At 39.3% G+C, this 18,188-nt stretch overlaps 1 protein-coding gene across 1 annotated transcript; it reads left to right on the forward strand.

Annotated features, from left to right (window-relative positions):
- The first annotated feature begins 1,102 nt into the window (after window positions 1-1,102).
- LOC113508229 lies at window positions 1,103-4,925 on the forward strand. The gene is made up of 3 exons (XM_026891186.1): window positions 1,103-1,661; window positions 1,893-2,009; window positions 2,192-4,925. Coding segments are annotated over exons 1-3 (462 nt in total). The 5' UTR covers window positions 1,103-1,659; the 3' UTR covers window positions 2,535-4,925.
- Window positions 4,926-18,188: the final 13,263 nt, after the last annotated feature.

Consider the following 18,188-nt stretch of genomic DNA (forward strand, 5'->3'; position numbering starts at 1 on the left):
CTTTTTTATTTTTTATAAAATTCGGTAAGGGAATATATTTGGATCCACTGAGAGGCTGGTATTTATTAATATTTATTTCAAAATAGGAGTTATTCAAAAATGTCCAACCGCTATCTCTTTCCTGAAACTCTTCTACATTTCTAAGAAGTAATGAAATTGTTGATTTAAAAATTGTATCGAAATCGTAATTTAAATTAAAATAAAATTTCTTGTAGCAAATGATTGTATTTCTTGATGATCGTTTTTGAACAATAGAAAAGTCGAAAATAGTTCAAAGTTAACTTTAACAGATGTATGTCTTTTTAGTGCTAGGTCTATCAGATCCTTGACTTGCTCTCGGATTTTTATTAAAAAGCTCTCTGGAAATGTATGGGCTAACTCCTCAGTTGCAATAATCCTATAACTAACAATACGTCCTTTAAAAGAGGACTTAATTATTTTTACATTACTGCTTAAAGGAGCTATGCTATTATTTTTATGTACATTACTTCGTAAATGACCAGACCACTGACGATTATCTACAGATACATGACACTCTGTGCAGTAAGGCATTGCAATTTCAGTATGAATGTCCAAATCAGTATTGATAGACAAAGATTAACGTTTTTTTATAGCGTTGAGATAGACGTAATAATACTAAAAACGTATATCTTAATATGTTGTGCATAAATATACCTTTCATACAGATTTACAGCCTCAAATATGCATTAGAACCAGCACCGGAAATAAAAATCTTGATTAGTTGTAGCTCTCGTTTCTCATCTGTAGCTTTTCCAGTTTTGAATGTACTGCCCATAGTCTGAAAAAATAAGATGCAAAGAATTATTAGATATGAACTTAGATTGATATTTCAACAAACACTTAAAGTTAAGGGTTCTTAATGTTATATTTACCTGAGAATTATGTGTCCTAATACACTTGGAGAAGTTATCAGATTAAAATTACGTAGCTTCGAAATATTTTCCTTAATAGTAAACCTTCATATAATTGTAATTTGTGTTTCATGAGTATCTGAAAAAATTAAAATAAAATATTGTTATTTAAATCACAAATCTATGATAAGTAACACAATAATTTTATCAAAAATGAAATATTAAAATAATAATTACCTGTTTAATGCACGCGATTTCAATATTAAACTTTGAATGATACATATTTAGAAGTATCATTCGTCCACCGAAATAAAACATATTTTTATTTGTGGAATATTCCACAACGTTAACGTTTCGTAATAACAGATCAACTTTCAGCGTTTCCGATATTATTGCGAAATGTGTACACGTGCAGGCAACGATGCAATCTAATGCAACTTTATTAATCAGCTATTTAACATAGGGCTGTCATTGCGCTGCTTATCTAATACTCAATGTATGAAAATTGTATGAAACGGTGTGTAAACCCTAAGTGATTTTGATGCATCAACAATTGACTCTACTTTAGTTACTTTCATTTTAGGCATTTGCTGCCTTATAAATCACTAAGTTTTTCATCATGAACATTCAATCGTGATCCGCGATCGGTAAATTGTTGTACTCAGTCAGTACAGTCAGTGTCGTCAACCGCTTTTAACAACGACAGTTGAAGAAAATCATCGCACCGCGCCGGCCTGCGCTGCTAACGACTTGAAGTTGAGTAAGTTCAAAGCAAGCCAAGGAAATAATGTAAGTAGATATATTCAAAACTCTATAATCACCGTCGACTTATTAATTTATATTATATTAGTGTTAATACTAAGTACTGTTAACTTTGTTAAACTAGTGTTAATACAGCTTTTGACGTGGTTTGTAAGTAGTTTATGTGTGAAGGATACAGACATCCATCCAACTATCCTCATAAACTTTCACATTTATAATATTAATTTGATTAAAGGTTGTACTAACATCTTCTTTCAGGTCCGATTCTGAGGGTTCATACTATCAATCACCAACAACCATTGAACCAAAAACGAAAACTAATCATAAATCCACAGAAAACAATGGAAAACGCAAATCAAAATCAGCCCGTCCCAGGTAAATTGCATATTATTTTACATGTTTACTACTTTTACCATTTACAAAATTGGAGTAGCAATAAGTATTTCTTAAATAATTATTCTTTAAGCGAAAACCCTAATTAATACCAATGATAATTATTCTTGTCAATATTGTTGAGTTTGTAATTAGTAAATTAACGAAAGTTTATTTATTTTCAGTAAAAAAGCTACTAGTGATAGGGATATATTCGGTATCAGCCAAAGCCGCGAGACAGGCGAGGAAGTCGGGCCTTCGTCATGCCTGTCGTCGCTGTTCGTGTACAGAGTGGCTAACGGGTGCGAGCGACGCACAGCTCGCACCGATGGTGAGTACTACATCGACTGCAAGGTATACCGAGCTGACGACGCGCGCAACACCGATTCGCTGGAGTTGTGGAAGAAGGCAATCGTACGAATCAAGGTACAGACCGACATAGATTCTCCGCAGTGGCGAAAACTACAGGAGTTTGTACGTTCCGCAGATGTTTTGTTTCCCGAAAAACCCATGTTTTATGACAAATGAATAATATGGTTTTATTTCAATGAATGTTTTTTTTTATTTCCCTATCCTATTACACGTACATAATTTGACAAACACTTCTCATACAGACTCAATTAAATAGTATATAGTGTTTATGACGATACACAGTCGCACACATTCTATAGTATGTAATTGTCTCGCTAGAACACGATTCAATAACAGAACGTACGTTGTACGATATCAAAAGCTAACATGTTATATTCACGAACGCATTGCGCTTTTTACCATCACCGTGTTGTAAGCGATGGTTAATTGCATTCGATCAAACTCGAGATACATAACAATTCAGATCGACAGACAAAAACATCTATAGCTAAAACCGAGTTGACCGTTTTATTATTAAGTTCTCTTTTGCGTTAATATCATTGATCGAGTCGACCATTGCCGATTGGGCATTCTGGACCACCGCGATGGCGAACTTGTTTCGCCGAGTGAAAAGTGGTCCAGAATGCCCAATCATATACTACTGCAGAGTCTGCCTCAGCAGCTGGAAAGTGGCGATACAGCTGTAAGTCGTCTGCATAAAGATGGAAGTGGGAAGAAATTACTCTAGTTCCAGAGTTGATGAAAATAGAGAAGAGAAGAGGAGAAAGGACGCCACCCTGGGGAACACCCGCCGTGAGTTCGCACCAATCAGAGTAAGACTCTTCAAGGCGAACACACTGCGAGCGACCCCGAAGGTAAGAATCTAACCATGCTAGGGATGTAGAAGAGAAATTTAGGGATTTTAGGATGCCAAGTAGCACATCAAAATCTACCGAGTTGAAGGCACTGCTGAAGTCAAGAAGGACAAGGACCGTCATCATCTTTTTCTCCATTGCCCAGCGGATGTCGTCAGTCACCTTCAACAATGGTACGATGGCCAGAACGAAAACCAGATTGGAAAGAAGAAATAAGAGAATTTGACGTTAAAAAACCGGTGATCTGCCTGTGAACGATATGCTCGAGAACCTTGGAGAGGTAAGGGAGAATGGAAATGGGTCTGAAATGAGATGATAGAGAGGGGTTAGGGATCTTGGGTAAAGGTAAGATATGTGCCTGCTTCCAGGCGGATGGGAAATTACAAGTATATAAGGAATGATTAAAAATGTGAGTTAGGATCGTGAGTAGGTGGGGAAGGATGAGACGGATCATTCTCGAGCACACATTATCACAGCCAATTGCATTGGAGGTAATAGCAAGAAGCGATTTTTCAACGTCAGGCTCAGAAACAGGACTAAAAGAAAAGGAGGGACAGTTTGGTGCCGGCAAGTTCTGAAGCTCAGTGAGAGTAACAGTTTTGACATTTGGATCTAAATGGATAGGCGGTTGAGAAAGAGAGAGGTTTAATTCATTTAGATCCATGACTGTACAGGTATGTATGGGAGATTTGCCGATACCAACGGATTTAAGAAATTTCCAAGCCTCGGAGGAACTACGGTTGATAAGTGATTCGTGGAAGTAGCGCCTTTTAGCATCTCTACACAGACGACTGCAACGATTGCGCAGAGCCCTATAGTATTCGAGGTTCACATCAGACGGCCTGCCCTTGAGTTTATTCTTCGCTCTGTCTCTGCGGGCCATAAGAGCTTTAACTTCAGCTGTTATCCACGGAGCTGGCTTATGTTTTATTTTAATACGGCGGATAGGTGCATGCTTGTCTATTAAACCAAGGACCATCGAGTTAAAGCAGGACACTTTTTGATCCGTACCGGCGCTATCAGAGACTGGTGACCAGTCAAGTGCGGCAGCGTCGGCCTGCAGAGCTTCAATGTCTATCGCATTGTAATTTCGCAAATACAAATACTGTGGCTTAGGCTTAGGAGTGCGAACACGATAAGATAGATATATTAGATCGTGGTAAGAGAAGGTTGCCGTAAGTTGACCGTGCCGTGCAACATTGTCAAGGGAAGACACAATCGCAAGGTCTCAATAGAGAAGGAGAACAGTTGGGAGCAAAGTGAGTAGTAGAGAGAGGTAAGACATGCAGATCATAAGAAGAAAGGAGAGAAGTAAGTCTGGTAGAACGTGAATCATTTTTAAGAAGACATGTGTTAAAGTCGCCCATGATGATGATATGTTTGTAAATAGGGCAAAGTTCACTCAAAGTGGAATCAAGAGAGCTGAAATAGTCGATGCGTAAGTTGGGGGAATAGAGGACAGCAAGGAGAATTTTAGAAGATTTTAAAGAAATTTCAAGGAATAGGTATTTCCATAGTCATTATATTTTACATATTAAGTTTAACAGTTTCGTGTTGCCGTGAGGCAGTCCTACCCTCTTTTTAATTTAAACTATTGATATGTACATATTTCACTAGAATTGTAACACAGAACCGGCGGGTGGACTTTTTGTTTGGTTTTGTATATTTTATTTAGTTATTATAGTTATTCTACTATTAAATATATTCATATTGTTTATGATATATATACATACAAATATAATTATATGTCCCTTGCTTACCCGATTAGTGACGATGAAACCTTTTTATCAGCTTCGAGTAATGATAGTTTTACTAGCATTCCGTCTTTAAGTGAAACCCTCGAGTCGCAGTTTTCTGGTGTTCCCGGGAATCTGAATGTAGTCCATATAAACGCACAGAGCATTCCGGCTCATTTCCATGATATGCTGGCAAGTTTGAATTGTAAGAATATCCATGCAATCCTTGTGTCCGAGTCTTGGCTGAAACCTTGCCTACCTTCCACTTCCTATTCCCTACCCGGGTATCAACTAATTAGAAATGATCGTACAAACGGTGTTGGTGGCGGTGTTGCCATATACCTCCGAGCACAAATTCCTTTCTCCATCGTCAGTATGTCAGCACAGCCACCCCCACTCAATGCTGGGGAGCATCTCTTTTTAGAAGTTACCCTCCATAGTGCAAAGGTTTTGCTTGGCGTTTATTACTGTCCTTCTTCGCGTGTCAATTTCTTTTCCTCTTTCGAAACTATCCTTGAAAACCTTACTCCTTCTTACAGTCATACCATCGTTATGGGTGACTTTAATACCTGCCTTATAAAAAATGATTCACGATCCTCTACTTTTAAGTCTACAACTCAATCGTGCAATATTTCAATTCTTCCACTTGGTGCCACCCATCATTTCCCGCACTCTGTTCCATCACTTCTTGATCTCATTCTGGTCTCTTCTAACGAGCATGTTGCTAAGCACGGCCAGTGTTCAGCTGATGCCTTCTCCTATCACGATCTTATATACCTTTCCTACAAAATCCGCCCTCCTAGAGCGAAACGTCCGATCCTGATGCGGCGTAACTTTGGTGGTATGGACTTGGACAACCTGCGTGATGATGCTGCTGGCATTGACTGGTCGCATCTGGTGGCTGCTGAGTCGATAGACGATAAACTGGAAATATTTAATGCAACTCTTATGACACTCTACGACCATCATGCTCCTGTGCGGCCGGTCAAAGTCAAGCATCTCCCAGCACCTTGGCTTACACAAGAAATAAAAAGCCTCCTAGAGAAGAAAGCTGTAGCCAAAAATAGGTTTAAGCGCAGGCCCAGTACATCGACTTGGGAAAAATACACGACCATCCGCAATCACTGTAATAAGGTGTGTAGAGATGCTCAACGCCGACACATTCATGCATCGGTCGAAAACAGCGAACCCGCAAAGGTTTGGAAGTTTCTTAGGACAATGGGAGTGGGAAAGTCGCGTCACGACGCAATCTCTAAGGATGTTGACCTTGAGTCATTAAATTTACACTTTAGCTCTCCGTCCCAATGTGATGGGGCTTCCAAGGCTATCACATTAAATGTTCTTTCGTCCCTTCCAACTCCCGACTACTCACAATTTTTCTTTGATCAATTCTCGGTTTGTGGTGTGAAGAAGAGCGTTTTATCAATTACTTCTAACGCTGTTGGAAGCGATTGCGTCAGCCGCAAAATGATACTCCCTATCCTGGACGAGATCCTTCCTGTAATAACCCATATCCTAAATTATTCCATTTCTGTTAGAGTCTTTCCAACTGCTTGGAAAGAGGCGCAAATTATTCCCCTACCCAAAAAACCCAATCCCGCTTCTTTCTCTGAATATCGTCCTATCTCCATTCTACCTTTCCTTTCCAAAGTTCTTGAGCGCCTTGTTCACGATCAAATAACCGCTTTCCTGCACAAGAACAACCTTCTAAATCCATTCCAGTCCGGATTTCGTCCAGGACATAGTACAGTAACTGCTCTAGTAAACATTGCGGATGACATTAGAGCGGCCATGGAGCGTAACAAGCTGACGATTCTTGCTTTGCTTGATTTCAGCAATGCCTTCAACACCGTCGATTTTGATATACTCCTTGGCATGCTGCGCTCTCTTAACATATCTCCAACGGCAGTTGATTGGTTTCAGAGTTACCTGTACGGCCGACGGCAACGTATATCCATTGAAGGTATAATCTCTTCATGGTGTGATACCCATGCTGGCGTACCACAGGGCGGTGTTCTCTCTCCGTTGCTGTTTTCTTTATTTATTAATAATATTTCGAAGGATCTTCTTTCATCTTACCACCTTTATGCAGATGATATGCAAATATACTCGCAGGTCACGCTGGACGAATTACCTCAAGGTTTAATTAAATTAAACGCCGATCTTGCACGAATTTCGGATTGGAGTGCAGCCCATGGGCTCATAGTTAACCCTGAGAAAACGCAAGCCATCGTTGTGGGCAGTTCCAGGCTTACCTCCCGAATTAATTGGTCGCAATTGCCCCAGATTATTTTCAACGGTGCTGTAGTACCAATTAGCCACACAGTCAGGAATCTGGGTATTTACATTGACCGAAATCTCACTTGGGGCCAACAGATTCGAGAGGTGGGTCAAAAATTGTTTCGCTCGGCTGGTTCGCTTAGGAGACTTCGTCACTTTCTACCAACTGCCACTAAAGTTGCACTTGCGGAATCCCTTTTGCTTCCCATCCTCGATTATGCTGATGTCAGCTATCTTGATATAAATGAGGCACAGCTAGATAAACTTGAGCGTCTTCAGAACTTTTGCATTAGGTTCATATTTGGTTTACGCAAATATGATCACGTGTCTGAATTTCGTCTGAAGCTCAAGTGGCTCCCTATTCGCCTTCGCCGGAATGCGCATATTCTTTCATTACTTTATAGTACTCTTTTTAGTCCTTCAACTCCCATTTACCTCAAAGAACGTTTCCAGTTCCTTAATGACACACATTCACGATGCCTGAGGTCATCGGAAAATTTGCGACTTAAGATGCCACCTCACTCCACAGGATTCTTCGATAGGTCTTTTACTGTGCAAGGTGTGCGCTTGTGGAACAAACTCCCTGCATCAATCAGAAAGGCTCAGACACTTAGCATCTTTAAAAAACTGGTAAAAGACCATCTCCTTTCTTTAAAGTCATCTTAAACACTGATTATCTGATTATTGTATGTATTCATTTTATTTCTTATTTCTATGTTATGTATGTTTATGTATACCTTTACATGTTTTTAACAATAGTGCACCACCTACCTCTGTACATACTGATATTTTTCCTGTCCATCCAAAGGTTGTCTGGAAGATATCGCTTTTAGCGATAAGACCGCCATTGTACCCTAACATTGTATGTATTAAGAATCACTGCTGTAATTCCATGGTGTACAATAAAGAATATTCTAATCTAATTCTAATCTAATCTAGGTATTCGGATGACTCGGAGTACAATGAGGGTGAGGCCAGAACAATTTTATGAGGTAAATCGGCTCGCAAGTAAATGGCAACACCCCCACCACCTTTCCCAGTTCTATCATTACGAATGAGAACGAAGCCGGGAAGAGAAAATTGAGTAGAGAGAAGTGAAGGTTTGAGGAAGGTTTCCGAAATCAAAATCGCATCGACGTTTGTGTTGCTAAAGGATGCTAGAAGGTCAGAATGGTGACTCGGAACACTCTGGGCATTAATATGCACGACGTTAAAATTGATACGATGTTCAGAGAAAAGAGAAGAAATTTGTTCGTGTAAAGTGGGAGTAGAATTTAAGTCGTCCGCGCTAACATAACCGCAAGATTCGGAAGAGCAGGAAAAAAAACTATCATTAAGCTCGTCGAGAGCATCCATCAAATGATTAAAAATAAATAAATTAATATATATACATATAATAATATTTAACACTAAATTAATAACTAATAAGCACGTAGCAATAGCAACGACCACCCTTTCTCGCCGGTGAATTAATAAGAAATAAGTACATTCCAACACAAAGAATGACAAAAAGAAACAAAAAAAATAAAATGAAACAAATTAAAAAATCAACAAATTATAAGACATGAAGCCAAATCAGGTAAAACACTCACGCGCAAATATTAGTGAACGCAGCAAGCAGATGTCAACTAGACACAATTTGACAGCTGTCACTGGGAAATAACCACAGAATCTGCAAAGTATGTATTACACAAATTATGAGTGCACTGACATTTAAACTAAATATTTTGAGTAATAAAGTGGCAACAATAAATATAGAACTGTGCACAACGAAATACAGTTATACCTTCAAGAAGTTATAGAACTATTTTAAAAGTAACGGAATTATAGTTTACGCAAATTTAAATTGAAGTACCGACGAAAGCAAATGAGATTGAAGTTAGAAGTGCAGTTGTGAATCGAAGTGCATGATGTCTTCAGTTCCGACGCCTCGCCTTTTGCTGAGCCTTGGAGGTCTCTGGGGCGTCTTTAAGAGGACCAGGGTTGGAGCCGGTGGTCTCGATGGCGCCAGTAGGAAAACGGGTTGTCAACTCGTTGAGCTCACTTACCGTCTCAATCTTCCGCCGAATACTGTCAGGGCAAAGGATCACTATCCTGCCCTCAGTGGTCCAGCACTTCGTGACGCCGAAATGTTTCCTGTCAGCAAGGAAGGCTTGATGTCGAGTCTGAGTCAGAAATTCAGAAATGGTGATGCCCGAGCCCTTTAACTGCTTCTTGCCATCCCAAACAAGCTGTCGATGCTCTACTTTGAAAAACCTCACTAGGATGGGTCGAGTCTTCTGCCTGGAAGGGCCTAGGCGGTGGCAAACATGCAAGGTATTGTCCCTTAGTTCTTCCAATTTCAAATTTCTGGTAACAATGTCCCGCACAACTAAATGCAGATTTTCTTCTGGTTTCTCAGGCACCCCATGAAGCAGCAGCACCTTTCTTCGCATGAGGGTCTCATGCCTGTCAAAACCATGGCCAAGCAACTCAACTTGGGATTTTAACTTTGACAGTGCTTGCCAAACAAAGGTCTTGAAGTCCCTGAACTCATTGCTGATAGAGGTTATGCTGTCTGATGGTTGACCTGCTCCTGCAGAAGCTTTGACCAGTTTCTCTTCATATTCAGCCATACGGGAATGGAACAGCTGCTCCAGATCTGCCAAACTGCTTGAAAATTTGTTGTCCATTGTGTTGAGAATAAATTATTTTAAATAGCAAGAGGGTGGTGTACTTGCTAAGTGTCTTTCATTTATTAATTTTAAATATAAAAGCAAAACTTTTTTAAAATTGAGGAGCTCACAAAAACACGTCTGTTCACTGTGACTACACACAGAGGAAAAAAAAGAATTTGAAAACGAATTTGTTTGCATTTGTTAACTGCATCAATGAATTCGTTTGTATGAATGACCTTAGCATTCTTTTTGAGACAAGATGTTAAAGGTTTAGTGAGTTTCGCGAAATCTTTGATAAATTTGCGATAGTAACCTACTAAGCCTAAAAATGCTTTTATATCTTTTTGGCTACGCGGTAACGGGTAGTTTAATACGGCTTTAATTTTCTCTTTGTTCGGCTTAAGACCTTGGTCAGTTAACTTGTGACCTAGGAAGCTAACCTGTTTTTGTAGGAATTCAGATTTATCTAGTTGGATTTTGAGATTATGTATTTTGAACCTATCAAAGACCTGCTTAAGTTTTTCTATGTGTTCCTGTAATGACGTAGATACAATGATAACGTCATCAAGATATGTAAATACATTGTCTAGTCCTCTTTAAATGTGATCCATGAGGCGCTGGAAGGTGCTAGGGGCATTTTTGAGCCCAAAAGGCATTCTTAAAAACTCATAATGCCCTCTTTCTGTCGTAAATGCAGTCTTCTCGATATCATTAGGATGCATCTCAAGTTGATGATAACCACTAGCGAGGAGAGTAGTGAAATATTGCGCGCGTCCAAGTCTGTCCAATATGTCATGAATATTAGGTAGTGGGTATTTATCCTCTATGATACGGTCGTTAAGTCGTCTATAGTCAATGACAAGTCTCCATTTAATCTTACCTGAAGCATCTGGCTTTTTAGGGACTATATGAACGGGGCATGAACATGGGGAAATGCTTTGTCGTATAATTCCCTGCTTTAAAAGATTGTCAACTTGGTTTTGTATTTCTTTGCGCTGTTGTGGGGCTTGTCTGTAACTTCTAACGAAAATTGGGGTGTCGTCTGTCAGTCTAAGTTGATGCTTTACTGTATGAGTGAAGGATATAGGGATATTATCAGAATGGAAAATGTCTCTATAATTAAAACATAGTTTTGTAATTTCGCGCTTTTCTTTCGTATTCATACGGTCAGTTCGTATTTTATTAAGATTTTTACGAAGTTCGTTATCAATTTCAGTACTATCATGGACGATAAATTTATTTAATTTAGATGTTGGAATGTCGAGTCGTAAGTCTTGTGGGAGTGGTTCAAGTAACACGGGCCTATTATATTAGTCACTATTTTCTTGTCATCTGTATAGTTAATTACTGATGTCTTAAACGATCCGTTTTTTACTGTAACTATAGCAGCAGGTGACATAAGTCCCTGGGTCCAACAAAATTCATTACATATGTATTGTCCGTCAGTATGATTGGTCTTGACTACAATCAGCTTTTCACATTTTGGTTCAATCCTAATCTTCTTTACCGGGTAATATAAGTAAATTGGTATTTGAAACGTGGATGAGTATAATATTCTATTTTCTAAGTCTATACTGCACCCTAATTCTTGTAACAAATCCATGCCTATAAGTCCTTTATACTTTGGGTCGAAATCGAATATAAGGAATTTATGAAACTTGTCTGTGTCAAATGGTGGAGGTAAAGGTAAAACTGCCACGTATTGGTGCTTAGTGATACCGTGCGCGGTTCGAACTTGAAATGGCTAATATTCTACGCACTGCTCAAAGGTGGTGTTCTGTATAACGCTAGGTGATATCAAAGAGTTAGTAGCACCGGTGTCTAAAAGAAACTTACCTTTGAATTCGGGAAGCTCGATGTATGGTAGGCGATTTTTACCTTGACTATTTAACTGAACTGTGTTCATCAACTGTGTTCTTCCTGTTCGCCGTCCTGGCAAAAACCCTGAGCGTATGATTCATCGACGGGTATATTCTGCGGTATCTCACTGACCTCGGTATATTGTGGGTTATAATACTCACCTTGCTGGTAGGGGTTGTAGTTCTCCGGGTCTTGCTCCTGTTGGTTGGACGTATAGAAAAGTGCCCCAAACTGAGGTTTCTGCGGTCTATCTACAGATCTCATGGTAACATCCGAAACCTTTTGTGGTGGGTTTACCTGCTGTTGTGGCACGTTCGGCTGTTGTCTAAAGTTAGGCGAGTTCCTAAAGGTGCCTGATCCACTCGGTCTATCATTACCTGGTGTCTTATTTTTATGTGGATGTTGTGGCTGAAAGTTCGAGTTAATAAACCTTTGCTGTGATGGTGCGCTATTGAACCCAGAGGGTTGAGATGTAGATAAACTAAGTTTCGGCGTTTCTTTTGGTTTGGCTTGTGCAAAAGATGCATTAAAGTTATTGTTAAATCTTTGGTGTGCTAGACGAGCTTCCTTCTGCCTTGCATTAATTATGGCTGTTTCTAGCGTTTCCGGATTAGAAATTCTTACACCTATTGACACATGGAACTCTAAGTTATTAACATATTGCTCTGTAACCATCTTTTCATAATATGATTTGTCGCTGTGCCTACCTACGGAATGTAAAGTGTCTAATACATCTCTAAGGCGTTTACCGAACGCATCGGCATCTTCGGCTTTATTGCGACGAGTACGAGCAAGTTCTGGCATTATTTGTATTTCATTTCGTGGTTCGCCTAATCTACGTGTCAACGCGGTCTTAATGGCCTGCCAAGAATCAAGAGACTCTTCGTAAGCTATGGCGTCAATCGCGGGGCCGCTCAATCTACTCTTAATTAGACAAACAAATGCCGGGTTCGACCTAGCTGTTGGTTCTAATAATAGCATAATATTTTCCACCTCCCTAATAAAGAAGTTCAGAGTTTTCGGGTTACCATCATATTTAGGCATGAGATCCCTAATAAACTTCAAGTTAGCCATATCTGTACTGCACATTGCCATAATTATAGATTAAATTAGAAACAGGAGAGAGAAAAAAGAATCTGTAAAGGCTATTAAAACCTATCTCTTTAGGTTTAACAACTCTGTAATAAAACGTTACTAAGATATGTTGCCTACACTACTGCCCACACTGTTGTATTAATACGAGCGTAATGATATACAATAATCTATACTCTATACTAATATATAAAGCTGAGTTTGTTTGTTTGAACGCGCTAATCTCAGGAACTACTGGTCCAAATTGAAAAAATATTTTTGTGTTGAATAGACCATTCATCAAGGAAGGCTTTAGGCTATAAACCATCACGCTGCGACTAATAGGAGCGAAGATACAATGGAAAATGTAAAAAAAACAGGGTAGGTATGAATCATAACTTATATCTTCTACCCACGGGGACGAAGTCGCGGGCAACAGCTATATTTAATATACCGTTAATTAAAAATACAAAATGCCACCTAAAAACGACCATCTTTATCTCGAAATTCGAGAGATGCTAAGAGGATGAGAAATGCGCGTTCTCAAGAATCAGCAGAGGAAAAAGCACATCGGTTAAACTCTATGAGAGTTAGTGCCTCAACTTCTCGAGCCAATGCAAGCTCTCCAGAGAGAGAGATGCGATTAGCAGCTGACAGAGCGAGACGAGCTACATCACGTGCGTCTCAAAGCTTTTCTCAACGAGAACTTAGGCTTACTATTGACCGAGAACAACATGTGTTATCCCGAGAAGCTGAAACTCCTTCACAACGAGAACAACGACTCTCAGCTGACCGAGAACGTCATACATTGTCTCGTGAGTCAGAAACCTTCACTGAAAGGGAACTACGGCTTACAGCTGATCGCGAACATCATATTTTATCTCGAGAATTGACAAATGATAGGGTGCACCATAATATTATTCGATCTCTTGAAGATGAACATGAGCATGTACAACGAATAGAGTCGGTACGTGAACATTACAATTCTTTGAGACAAGATCGATTAATAAGTTTGTCTAATGAAAGATTAAGAATCGAAAATATTCGGTCTCTTGAAACGGACGAACAGCGAGAGGCCCGTCTTACCTCAGACAGATTTCGACATAGTCTTAATAACTTAGATTTACACATAGATGATCAATCTAGAATTTCGGTGGCGTGGTCCGACAAATATAAAAGTGGGTTTGCTTATATTCTTGCAATTGATTACATATCATCTTCTTTAATGGGCAATAGTATGTGTTCTTTGTAATGCTTCAAAGTGGAGTAAGGAGTCGGCTGGTTTCTGTTGTTCTGGAGGCAAAATAAATTTGCCTTCTTTCGCAGACCCGCCGGAACCATTGAAATCACTACTTTTAGGGGAACATGAGCAATCTAAACAGTTCTTAGACAATATTCGCACTTATAATAGTGCGTTTCAAATGACATCCTTTGGTGCTCAACAAATCTCAAAAGGTCCTTTCATGCCTACTTTTAAGGTACAAGGTCATGTTTACCATTTGATAGGATCCCTTTTGCCTGAAGACCAACCTAAGTTTCTTCGAATATATTTCGTATCCGACTACAACGAACAGTCGAATATAAGAAATCAATATTTCCCGAATTTAAATACTGAACTAATTTCACAACTTCAAGACATGTTGCATCAGGTTAATTCATATGTATGCAGTTTTAAATCGGCACTAAAAGCTCTTCCTCGATATGATGATAGCAATTATAATTTTTTTATAAATGCCGATAGGCGTCCAACTCAGGAACATCCTAGGCGTTTTAATGCTCCATCCACAAATGAAGTTGCTGTGGTACGACCAAGAATGTGATAGGCGTGATATTGTTATCCGGTCCAGAGACAATCGTTTGCAACGTATTTACGAAACCTACAGGGCTTATGACAGTTTGCAATATCGTCTGATATGTTGTCGAGGGGAAGATGGTTATTATACCAAACTGAGCCGCATGCAGGTGCACCTAATTATAATAAAAAGATTTCATGCCTTCAATTTTATTGTTACCACTTGCAAGTGAGGCGGAATAGGTTTGTATACTTTCAACGTTTTCGTGGCTTCTTCAATTAGTTTATTGTTGACATGTATGCAAAAATTGAAACCGAAAGGTTAGTTTACTTACGATCTAATCAAAGGCAGCTACGCGCTGAAGAATACGTACACCTTCGCGACGCCATGCAGCAAGATAATGATACGGTGAATATGGGCCGTTTAGTTATTTTACCCTCTTTTTTTACTGATGGTCCACGGTACATGCACGAACGTACTCAAGATGCTTTTTGTTACGTAAGAAAATATGGACGTCCCGACTTATTTATTACAGTAACTACCAATCCTAAGTGGGATGAAATCACTCGGGAGCTTCTTGAGGGTCAAGCACCGCATGAACGCCATGATATCATCGCAAGAGTTTTTCATTTAAAATTAAAATTAATGATAGATCTACTTACCAAAGATAACATTTTTGGAGAAGTATTGTGTTATATGTATAGTGTTGAATGGCAAAAACGCGGCTTACCTCACGCACATATCCTGCTATGGTTAAAAGATGAGGTTCGACCTAATGATGTAGACAGTTTAATCAGTGCTGAAATTCCAAGTCCGATTGCAGATCGCGTGCTATACGACATTGTTAAAACCCATATGATACATGGTCCATGTGGTGCATTTAACGGGAATCCTACTTGCATGCAAGACGGTCGTTGCACTAAAAGATATCCAAAATGTTTAGTGGATGAAACTGTAACGGGACATGATGGATACCCATTATATCGTCGTCGTTGAAGAGACAATGGTGGTTTTACTGTTGAAAAACGAGTGTCTAGACAACAGGTAACTTTAGATAATAGGTGGGTCGTTCCGTATTCGCCTGTGTTGTCTAGAACATTTCAAACTCACATAAATGTTAAAATGTGTAATAGTGTAGAGTCAATAAAATATATTTAGAGTACATTAATAAGGGCAGTGACCACGCTACATTTGCGTTGAGAAATGAACATAATGAAATTACTAGATTTCAGTCAGGCAGATATATTAGTTCTTCAGAAGCTGTGCGGCGGATCTTAAGTTTCAACATTCACGAAAGATATCCACCTGTGACTCATCTAGATGTTCATCTTGAAGGCGGCCAACGTATATATTTCAACGCCGAAAATGTTACAGAACGATTAGAGAACCCTAGACAAACAACTTTATTAGCATTCTTTCGACTTTGCCAAACTGATGATTTTGCAAAATCTCTTTTGTATGAGGAAGTTCCATCGTATTATACCTACAATAAGCAACGAGGTGTCTTTAATCGGAGACGCCGTGGCAGGCCTGTAGGTGGCGAGTCAGGTATTTTCACAGAACATGTTCTTGGTAGAGTGTATACCGTTCATCCTAACAACGCTGAGTGTTTCTATTTGCGATTATTGTTACACACAGTGCGAGGACCAACCTCATTTATAGATTTTAGAAAAACTTGCCAAGCGCGTCATTTGCTTGAAAATGATCAGCATTGGGATGACGCTTTAGCAGAATCCTGTATTAGTGATAATCCACGATGGTTACGCCATTTATTTGTAACATTACTAACATTTTGTAATTTGTCAGATGCTATACAATTATGGGAAAAATATAAAGAAAAACTTGCAGAAGACTTTCTTAGGAATATATCTCACAATGATGAAGGCACAACTAATGATAACGTCCGTGATCTTGCTATAAATCAGTGTTTATTGGCTCTTCAGGATGACTTAACAGCAGTAGGCGGTAAATTACTATGTGAATATGGTTTGCCAAAATTGCCAACACCAACCTCAGTCGGAGACGTTACTAAAAGGGAATATTCCGCAGAGATTGGTTACAACCCAATGGAACTGCTGACGATATTAGAAAGCGGTGTCCCAATGATGACTGCATAACAACGTTCAGTCTATGATCGCATGTGCGAGAGTGTTCAAAATAATTTGGGGACAATATGGTTACTAAATTAATATTAGCTTCCGTTCGAAACCAGGGTAAAATTGCTCTTGCCGTGGCTTCATTAGGGATAGCTGCAACATTGCTACCAGGAGGTAAAACTGCTCACACTATGTTTAAAATACCAATTGATTTAGATCGCACGGAAAGTCCAACCTGTAGTATTTCAAGCAATAGCGACAAAGCTAAGGTATTACGCGAGTGTAATTTAATCATATGGGATGAGTGTACGATGGCCCATCGAAAAGGAGTAGAAGCGGTAGACAGAACTTTAAGGGATATAAAACAAAATGATCGACCAATGGGCGGTATCACGGTTTTATTTTGTGGTGATTTCCGACAAACCTTACCGGTAATACTACGGGGAACCCGAGCTGATGAGGTTAGGGCTTGCCTGAAAAGCTCTTATTTGTGGCGTGATATACAATCGATGCATTTAACTATAAACATGCGAGTGAGAACTGGAGATAATCCAGATAATAGTCAATTTTCTAATACATTATTAAAGATTGGTGGAGGTACCTATCCACAACTACACCAAGGAAAACTTATTTTGACGCCTGAATTATGTTGTATAGTTCAATCTCAAACACATCTGATATCGTCGGTTTACGGTGACAAATATATTAAATAGGGACAATACTTGGCTCAGCGAAAGATCCATTTTAACTCCTCGCAATGATCAGGCATTTGAGATTAATAACAAAATACTGTCAAATCTACAGGGGGAAAGCAAAGTTTATAGATCAATAAATAGAATGGTCGATGAACAAGAAGCCACTAATTACCTACCCGATAGAATTCTTAAATTCTTTAAATATGCCCGGACTTCCTTCTCATGAAATTTGTTTAAAAATTGGCATTCCGATTATTCTACTCCGAAATTTAAGACCACCACAACTTTGCAATGGAACTCGACTGAAAGTAACCCAGTTGCAACAAAATATAATCGACGCTCAAATTGTAACAGGTTGCGGTGCAGGAGAAACCGTCTTTATCCCCAGAATACCCATTATACCAAATAATTTTCCGTTCCAATTTAAAAGAACGCAATTCCCGGTATCGGTGTGTTATGCAATGACAACTAATAAAGCTCAAGGGCAGACTCTTCGTGTTGCCGGAGTAGATCTCGGTGTCAGTTGTTTCTCGCATGGTCAGTTATACGTTGCTCTTTCCCGGGTTAGCAGTTCTAGAAAGCTTTATGTTCACGTGCCGGGACGCAACAACTTCCAATATAGTTTAAGCCTCATGTAAATGTGATCTAAACAATATTACCAATACATTAACTTAATAACAGAAGGAGTCACACGCTAACAGATTCGCGGACACAGCTATCTTTTCTGCCGAAAGTCGCTATTACACGCGAACGAAGTCGCGGGCAAAA

This window comes from Trichoplusia ni, unplaced genomic scaffold (assembly GCF_003590095.1).
Source record: "Trichoplusia ni isolate ovarian cell line Hi5 unplaced genomic scaffold, tn1 tig00004145, whole genome shotgun sequence".
Taxonomy (NCBI): domain Eukaryota; kingdom Metazoa; phylum Arthropoda; class Insecta; order Lepidoptera; family Noctuidae; genus Trichoplusia; species Trichoplusia ni.

What these genes read in the sequence shown, in the direction of transcription:
- LOC113508229 (XM_026891186.1), top strand. An exon ending in TCAAAATCAGCCCGTCCCAG is followed by an intron (nt 2,010 to 2,191) that starts GTAAATTGCATA and finishes ATTTATTTTCAG; the next exon opens with TAAAAAAGCTACTAGTGATA.